The sequence below is a fragment of the Mchenga conophoros genome, linkage group LG18 (genome assembly GCF_057382185.1).
Source record: "Mchenga conophoros isolate Kocher_MC1m ecotype Shallow Benthic linkage group LG18, M_conophoros_male_GT1.1, whole genome shotgun sequence".
In the NCBI taxonomy this organism is placed as follows: domain Eukaryota; kingdom Metazoa; phylum Chordata; class Actinopteri; order Cichliformes; family Cichlidae; genus Mchenga; species Mchenga conophoros.
In genome coordinates, this window is record NC_140543.1 from 819214 (window position 1) to 828536 (window position 9323).

The window sequence follows — 9323 nt, forward strand, 5'->3', positions numbered from 1 at the left end:
CAGGGTGGCAGGTAGGGCACACCTGTACAGGTCACATTAGCTCAAAGCTAAAGTGAAGAGTTTGTGTTGGCGCCATTTTCTGGAACCAGGTGTGTCAGGTGTTCCTCTACCAGGTGCATCTCACACAGCTGGAGCTCCAGCAAAAAGAAGTCAGCCTTTGCATCCACTTACAGCACCTGCCCCGTCCCCTCCTGACTCACCTGGTCGCCATGGTAACATCTCTCCCTCCACGTCACAATGAATCCGTCAGAGCGTGTCGGAGAAACCCGAGCAGGCGTGGAGGCTCGCAGTCACCCGATCCGAGCCGCTGCTGAATGTTTGATGGAGGCTGTCAGCAGGCACACCTGAGCAGGTAGAAGCTTCGAGCTGCAGGTCGAAGTAGGAACACCTGAGCAGGTAGCAACTGGGTCGGGACGCTGCAAGGCTTCGGCAGGCAGGTAATGGCTCTTTAGCTCTCTCACTCTTTTCCTTCTGTATATGTCGATCCTGCCGCTACCCACCTGTGTGACATCATCAGGTACAGGGTCACCAGTGTCCCATGAAAACCTCATATCTGTGAGGGGCTCACATCAAGTGGTTCTGGCCTGCTGATGTAATAACAGGCACGTCGTGGCAGGTCGAGGCATTCGAACCGTCTGTGGAAATGTTCGCGCCGATGGCCTGAAACTCAAACGTGTTTCTATTTGGTTTTATTTTGACCTGAAGCAGACGCGTTTCTATTTGGTTTTATTTTGACCTGAAGCAGACGCGTTTCTATTTGGTTTTATTTTGACGTGAAGCAGACGCGTTTCTATTTGTTTTTTAGTTTGACGTGAAGCAGACGCGTTTCTATTTGGTTTTATTTTGACATGAAGCAGACGCGTTTCTATTTGTTTTTTAGTTTGACGTGAAGCAGACGCGTTTCTATTTAGTTTTATTTTGACATGAAGCAGACGCGTTTCTATTTGTTTTTTAGTTTGACGTGAAGCAGACGCGTTTCTATTTGTTTTATTTTGACATGAAGCAGACGCGTTTCTATTTGTTTTTTAGTTTGACGTGAAGCAGACGCGTTTCTATTTGGTTTTATTTTGACATGAAGCAGACGCGTTTCTATTTGTTTTTTAGTTTGACGTGAAGCAGACGCGTTTCTATTTAGTTTTATTTTGACATGAAGCAGACGCGTTTCTATTTGTTTTTTAGTTTGACGTGAAGCAGACGCGTTTCTATTTGTTTTATTTTGACATGAAGCAGACGCGTTTCTATTTGTTTTTTAGTTTGACGTGAAGCAGACGCGTTTCTATTTGGTTTTATTTTGACATGAAGCAGACGCGTTTCTATTTGTTTTTTAGTTTGACGTGAAGCAGACGCGTTTCTATTTGGTTTCATTTTGACCTGAAGCAGACGCATTTTATTTTGATGTGAAGCAGACAAGTTTTTATTTGGTTTTAATTTGATCTGAAGCAGACGTGTTTCTATTTTGACCTGAAGCAGATGTGTTTCTATTTGGTTTTATTTTGATCTGAAGCAGACGCATTTCTATTTTGACGTGAAGCAGACAAGTTTTTATTTGGTTTTATTTTGACCTGAAGCAGAGGTGTTTCTATTTTGACCTGAAGCAGACATGTTTCTATTTTGGTTTTATTATGACGTGAAGCAGACATGTTTCTATTTGTTTTTATTTTGACGTGAAGCAGACGCGTTTCTATTTGGTTTCATTTTGACGTGAAGCAGGCATGTTTCTATTTGTTTTTATTTTGACGTGAAGCAGACGCGTTTCTATTTGGTTTCATTTTGACGTGAAGCAGGCATGTTTCTATTTGTTTTTATTTTGACGTGAAGCAGACGCATTTCTATTTGGTTTCATTTTGACGTGAAGCAGACAAGTTTTTATTTGGTTTTATTTTGACGTGAAGCAGACGCGTTTCTATTTGTTTTTATTTTGACGTGAAGCAGACGCGTTTCTATTTGGTTTCATTTTGACGTGAAGCAGACAAGTTTCTATTTGGTTTCATTTTGACGTGAAGCAGACAAGTTTCTATTTGTTTTTATTTTGACGTGAAGCAGACGCATTTCTATTTGGTTTCATTTTGACGTGAAGCAGACAAGTTTTTATTTGGTTTTATTTTGACCTGAAGCAGAGGTGTTTCTATTTTGACCTGAAGCAGACATGTTTCTATTTTGGTTTTATTTTGACGTGAAGCAGACATGTTTCTATTTGGTTTTATTTTGACGTGAAGCAGACCTGTTTCTATTTGGTTTTATTTTGACGTGAAGCAGACGCGTTTCTATTTGTTTTTATTTTGACGTGAAGCAGACGCGTTTCTATTTGGTTTCATTTTGACGTGAAGCAGACATGTTTCTATTTGTTTTTATTTTGACGTGAAGCAGACGCATTTCTATTTGGTTTCATTTTGACGTGAAGCAGACATGTTTCTATTTGGTTTCATTTTGACGTGAAGCAGACCTGTTTCTATTTGGTTTTATTTTGACATGAAGCAGACGCGTTTCTATTTGGTTTTATTTTGACGTGAAGGAGACATGTTTCTATTGTAGCAGCCGAAGTGGTGAGGTTGGGTTTGTGCACTGAACTAATAAAGTGACCACTTTTCTTCTTTCTGTAGAATTTTTACTGTTTCTCTTTGGGTGAACATTTTATTTTTAAATTACATTTTTCTGTTTCTGATTTTTATAGAGCTGCATCTACGTTTGGTTTCATTTCGTCATTTCATCTCATTCGACTCCGTGTTCGGCACATAGCCGACATTGTTTTGTGTGTTTCTGGAGTTTTTTAGTGCAGCAGTAACGACACGTTTATGTTATTTATTTGTTCACTTTCTTCTTCTTCAGTTAAAAGTCAGACACTTTTTTCTGCTTAATAAAAAACCACAGGAACAACGAGCAGGAAACAGTGACCTTTAACCCCGCAGGAAACGTTAAAACGATTCTCACTTTTTCCTCACGTCTTCTGATCCATGAACTAATAAACTTTCACTGCTGTCACTAAAATATTTGAAAGGTTTTCACTGACCTTTGCCCTACGGAGCATGTTTCCTGGCGTTTATCTTTCCCTGTGACCGCGTGTGTGACACTGTGGTTTGCTCACCTGCGACAGGTGATGGTTTTAGGATGTCTGACGGCAGGCAGCGCGCTCTGTCCACCTCTGGAGAGTCTCTGTATCACATCGTGGGGCTGGAGAAAGGCTGCAGCCATGACGACATCAAGAAGTCGTACAGGTGAGCCTACACCAGCTCCGCCCACTCACCTGCACGTTTGATCACACGATTTAAGATGCAAGCGTGACGTTCAGCTTGCGCACTAATGGCACTGCTGATGAAATCAGAGGGCAGAGCTAGACTCTCTGACCTCAGCACGTGAATACTAACACCTGCGTGTGATGTCAGGAAGCTGGCGCTGCGGTACCACCCCGATAAGAACCCGGACAACCCGGAGGCGGCGGAGAAGTTCAAGGAGCTGAACAGCGCCCACGCCGTCCTGAGTGACCTCACCAAGAGAAACATCTACGATTCATATGGCTCGCTGGGACTCTACGTGGCCCAGCAGTTTGGAGAGGACAACGTCAACACATACTTCATGCTGTCCACCTGGTGGGCCAAGGTGGGGCGGAGCTTCCACTCTAGCTGTGTGAATAGAGGTGGTGTGAGGAGGCGTGAGCTGACGGCGTGTTTGTGTTCAGGGTCTGTTCGTGCTCTGTGGGATCATCACCGGCTTTTACTGCTGTTGCTGTCTCTGCTGCTGCTGCAACTGCTGCTGCGGCAAACTGAAGCCGCCACCCACAGGAGAGGGGGCGGAGCCAGACTACGCCTCCCCCGACGACCTGGAGGAGGAGATCCGCAACGAACCCGAAAATGGTGAGGTGACAGGAAGTGTTTAGCTTTTATTTTGATGTTTGAAGGTGCAGTCAGTCATCTTTAAATAGAAGGAAGTGTAATTACAAATATAATGAGAACAGGTTTGTGTTTGTGGACACACACCTGGGCTCGTGTGATTAGGCAAAGGATCAACAGCAGGTCTAGGACCCTCCCATAGGGCTTACAGTTTTTTACAGACGCTAGGACACATTTCTCAATACTTAGGTCACGTTTGCAAAACTCCTCACACAGTGAGCACAACAGAAGTCTATGTGGGCTAAACTGAGGACCAGTTATCATTGTTTTGGCACAAAATGCATTCAATGACTACATCTCTCAAATTTCATGAATTATCTTCTCACTCAGACACAACAACTGCCAAAAATCTTTGTACGTACAGGACATTTTGCATGTGCTTACATACTGTTTTCAAAACTGTTAAACTTATGGCCAAAACAATAACACAATGCAAAACTTGAAAAGAGCAAAATCCAACAGCAATATTTTATTGAAACATATTTTAAATCTAAAAATGCAGTTTAACCAGCCACAGCTTATTCTCATTGTAGATGAACATCTGCACAGGTGTTACTCCTTCAATTGTTCAACTCCTTCAATTCTGGCAGCCAGAAGATTCTTTCCTAGGTGTGTTGCCCTAGATGATATAAGATGTGATGTGGATGAGAACCTGTGGCCAAATGGAGAAGACCGAGTAGATTAGCATTACTATTGTATGTGTATCAGTGGATGGTGTGTATACAAATTCTTGTATTTTGGGATTACTTAGTGCAGAAAAATAAAAATACATAAACAAATATTAACGAATTCTGCATGATGTCTGATTCATTCCAGTAACATATATTGAAATTATAAACAGAGATGTGTCCTTGTTTCACACAAGAAAACACTGTGTAATGCTACATGTTGTTAGTGTTTTTTAGGTCATTGTTTTGTGGGTGACAAAGTGTGTTTGTCGGCTGTCAACCTTTGCTAGTGTTCTGGAAGAATGAGTTTCTTTGAGACCTGAATGAAGTGTTTTGGTAGTTGTAGTGCATTTTGAATGTGAAATGAGCTGCTTTGCCAAGCTGAAGGTCAGTTAGGAGGGTTGTGTGAAGAGTTTTGCAAAAGTGACCTAAGTATTGTGACATGTGTCCTAGCGGCTGTAAAATACTGTAACTACTCACCACTCTCCACTGATGGCTCTTAGAGCGGAAGAAGCTTCCCAGATGAAACGTGAACAAGGAAGTGCGAGTCTGTGCGAGCTCTTTAGACCACCACAACCTGCGTGACCGAGAACCTTCGCTGACTTTTGTTGACTTTCTGTTTTTTCTGCAGACATCGAGGCTCCGATAGTCCACCAGCCGACGAATGCCAGCGAGAAAACTCAGCTGATTGGCGATGGCCACCGCAGGTACGGGGACACCTACACATGAAGACGGGAAATGCATTACTCCGTCTACGACCGCAAGCTGTAGCCCGACCGTGAAGCGCGGCAGCAGGAAAGCTCCTCCAGTTTAAAGCTTACTCTGAGTTTCTGTTTCTATCTTCCTCCAAGGACAGGAAACCACCAAAGTCCTCCTGTGTGCAAACTGTCTCTGTGTTTTAGTGTCCTGTGAGGAGACCATCTTCATCACCTGCTGTTCAGTTATTATTGTAGCTGAAGCAATGCTGTGATTGGTTGTTTTTGGGAAGAAGAGGTGGAGCTTCGGATGTCACATGATGATGTAAATAATGTTTCAGTTTGAAGTTTGTTTCTTTTAATTTGTTGTCATCTGTGAACTCAAATAAACCTGATGACACACCTGTGGTCAAGTCACCTGGAAGCTCCGCCCCTCTCTTTTTGTCCCGATTGTGAATGAGTTTTTTTTTTAAGGTTTAAACTGTTTGGACCACCGACATGACACCATATTAGCATCACACAGACTCAAACCCCTGCTAATCATTAACATTCAATCAGATTCCTCGAGTTTCCCTCATCAAACACTTGCTCCGCCTTCTTGGACGCTCTGTTAGTGCAGTGACCTCACAGCAGCCATATTGTTGGTGATGTCATTAAAAAGCAAAAGGCTCCAACAGCACAAACTCGGCCCACAGGCCCGGTTCAGGTGAAGCTAGCAGCTACAGCTATTTGTGTCACCATCCACCTGTCAGTCACACAGGCCACGCCCCTAATAATGCAGGTAAGTTATACTGGTGTTATGGAGGGTAAAGTATCTACAGACCACAGCAGTGTTAGCTCCAAGCTGTTGATTTTAACACAGGAGTCTATGGGGACAGACTCAGTGCTGCCACCACTGAGTCTGGACGTCAGAGGAACTGCAGGTTTATAGTGCAGGTGAATGACTAATGAGGTGTAACTCGGTACGTCTCTGTCAGCCTCCATATTTCTTCTTTGTTGGTTTCAGCCTTCATATTTCGTGTTGCACGCTAAACAAAACCTCCTGCTCGTCACTCAGACTCGTCTGAAGACCTCCGATCGCTCTGTCCGCACAGCTGATCATTAAAAACCTGCCAGCAGGGGGAGCTGTGGCCTCTTCGGCTGCTCTACAGACTGTGGTGGACTGTCCCTTTAACCAGGCCTGTTGTGCTTTATCATCTCCCCTCATTTGTCTCCCTCCCCCTCTCATGTGTCCCCCCTGACCTTTAACATATAAGGGCATGTCTGCACGGTAACAGCTGACGTCTGCCGTCTAAAAACAGTCTGAGAGCTGCTGCAGGCCCCACACACTCACACACTCCTCAGCTGCTCCTGCTCAGCTCCTGTCTCCTCTGGGACACCTCTCTCTGTCCTCGCCGGCGTCTCCCCGGCGTCCTCAGCGTCATGGAGAGTCTGGAGAAGCAGCTCATCTGTCCCATCTGCCTGGAGATGTTCACCAAGCCGGTGGTCATCCTGCCGTGCCAACACAACCTGTGCCGCAAGTGTGCCAACGACGTCTTCCAGGTGAGACACACACACAGGTGGCAGGATCGTTCAGAATTCATGTTACAGGGTTGTCCTTGAACACACCAAAAACCCGGCTCATTGGTGCGTTCAAGAACAGTTATCCCGTCTGAAATCAGGCAGTTTGAAGGAGGATCATTTGTGTAGTGGTCCAAAGTGTGGCCCACGGGCTGATGGCGGTCGGTGAGGATGTTTTTTTGAGAGCAGGTAAACCTTCATCTCAGCTGCTCTTCCTCCATGAGGCTCTGTGAAAAACAGCCAGTATAAATACACACCTGTACACATAGGGATGTACTGAGTACTCTCTCTATACTATTCATTATAGTTTTTATTACTGGGTGTATGTGTACTCTGAGACTGAAAGGACTCAGCTGTTTACCTCACTTCCTGCCCCACGCGCGCGCACACACACACATTCTCTCTCTCTCTCTCTCTCTCTCTCTCTCTCTCCCTCTCACACACACACACACACACACACACACACACACACACACACACACACACGCACGCACGCGCACACACACACACACACACACACACACACACACACACTCTCTCTCTCTCTCTCTCTCACTCTCTCTCTCACACACACACACTCTCTCTCTCTCTCTCTCTCTCTCTCTCTCTCTCTCTCTCTCTCTCTCTCTCACTCACACACACACACTCTCACACACACACACACACACACATACTCTCTCTCTCTCTCTCTCTCTCTCTCTCTCTCTCTCTCTCTCTCTCACACACACACACACACACACACACACACACACACACACACACACACACACACACACACACACACACACACACACACACGCGAGTCTGTTCCACTCCCTCTCTCGTGTTGCTGTTCGTACCTGTAGATGAAGCTTCTTCTTCTTCCATCCAGGTGTTAACCTCTTTATCCAGATCAGGGTGATGGGCGGAGCTTGTTGCTTTACCTGTCGGCCTGTTTGTGTTTCATTGTGCTCTCTGTGCTCTCACTTACAAACGTCTAAAACCTTCCATCAGAAATTCAGTTCACGAACCGTCTTTTCTTTCCTTACCCGTGTGATGCCCCGCCCCCTGCAGGCATCCAACCCGTACCTGTCGACACGGAGTGGCTCCACTGTGACGTCCGGCGGTCGTTTCCGCTGCCCATCCTGCAGACATGAGGTGGTTCTGGACCGACACGGTGTCTATGGCCTGCAGAGGAACCTGCTAGTGGAGAACATCATTGACATGTACAAACAGGGCAGCACCAGGTACACCTGCACTCACCTGTATCACTTTCTGCTGTTGGTTTCTAACATCATAGTGTGATGTTTTATTTATTAAAACATCACACTAGTAAAAACTTCACAGCCTCCGACTGTTCACACACAGAGCTGTGAGGGATCTTCCAGGAATGGCGACAGTATTTTCTGGAGAACTGATTGGTCAGCAGGCAGTGATGTCATACCCGGAGATCTGTAATCTGGATCTTCACAGCATGTTGCCATGGTGATTTACCCTAAATCAATCAATTATCCTGTTGACTCCGGGGGGAGCACAGGTCCGCAACAACACCACACCAACGGACTCTGTTCTGGGTCCACGTCACTCCGGCGGCCTTCACTGCGCTCTCGACACATCCTCCCCACGTCTGTTTGGGTCTCCCTGCTTTCCTTTTCCCTCGTGGGTTCCAGTCCAGTGCTTGCCTTGCGACGTTGTCGAGTGGTTTGTGGCCTATCCAGCCCCATTTTCTCTTCTTGATGTCTTGACCGACCGGGTTCTGGCTGGTTCTCTTCCACAGGTCTGTGTTTGAGATCTTCTCAGGCCAGGAGAATTTACCCTAAACCCAGGCTTGACCCTGAAGGTAACTGATAAGACGAGGTCCTCCAGTACACTCACATCTCTGCACGCACTCTGGTTGGGCAGCTAAGAACAACACCAAAGGGTCCTTTTTGTTTTTGTTTATTTATTTTTTGTTTGTCATGAGTGATGACATCACCGTGAGGCAGTCACATGATCAGGTGTTGACACTTGAAGCTCCAGTTTCTGCGACGTCACATCGGAGATGATTTCACAAGAAGCTGAAGCAGCTGAATCATGTTTACAAACAACAGCATGTTCCATAACCACGGAAACAAAACAAACAAGTAAATAAACAAAGAAACAGATCCTTCACCATCAGTGCACTTAGAACTGGAACAACCTTACACTGGTGTCTCTGTAACAGGAAGTCTGCCGTGTTGAAACTACAATGTGCAGAAGACGAACTACAACCATTGTTTGAAAGGTTCTTTGAAGAACCACTGAAAGAAAGAAATGGTTCTTCAAAGGTTCTTTGTGGCACCAAAAAAGGTTCTTCTATGGCATCAGTCTAAAGAACCACTTTTGGTTCCAGTTGGCACCTTTATTTTTCCGAGTGTATAGAACCATTTTATAGGATTATATTTGTTCACAGATGTTGGCAGCTGTCAGCGAATAGTTATCAGATATTAAACAAAAAAGACTTTTTATCCAAAACAGCAAATGAACTGAACAACAGAAAATACAAATGCTGTTTATGG

The 9323-nt window shown here is 45.0% G+C and overlaps 2 protein-coding genes across 2 annotated transcripts in view; both read left to right on the plus strand.

Moving 5' to 3' along the window:
• Positions 1 to 352: 352 nt before the first annotated feature.
• LOC146552774 (dnaJ homolog subfamily C member 5-like) lies at positions 353 to 5556 on the plus strand. The gene is made up of 5 exons (XM_085254429.1): positions 353 to 437; positions 3092 to 3212; positions 3381 to 3594; positions 3674 to 3848; positions 5184 to 5556. The coding sequence occupies exons 2-5, from the start codon at positions 3106 to 3108 to the stop codon at positions 5279 to 5281; spliced, it is 594 nt and encodes a 197-aa protein (XP_085110555.1). The 5' UTR covers positions 353 to 437; positions 3092 to 3105; the 3' UTR covers positions 5282 to 5556.
• A 993-nt stretch (positions 5557 to 6549) lies between these two features.
• LOC146552775 (E3 ubiquitin-protein ligase TRIM63-like) overlaps positions 6550 to 9323 on the plus strand; it is a 14856-nt gene continuing 12082 nt past the window's right edge. The window contains exons 1-2 of the mRNA XM_085254316.1: positions 6550 to 6789; positions 7861 to 8033. Coding sequence (XP_085110442.1) covers positions 6670 to 6789; positions 7861 to 8033 — 293 coding nt within the window. The 5' untranslated portion in view covers positions 6550 to 6669. The remainder of the gene's footprint in view (positions 6790 to 7860; positions 8034 to 9323) is intronic.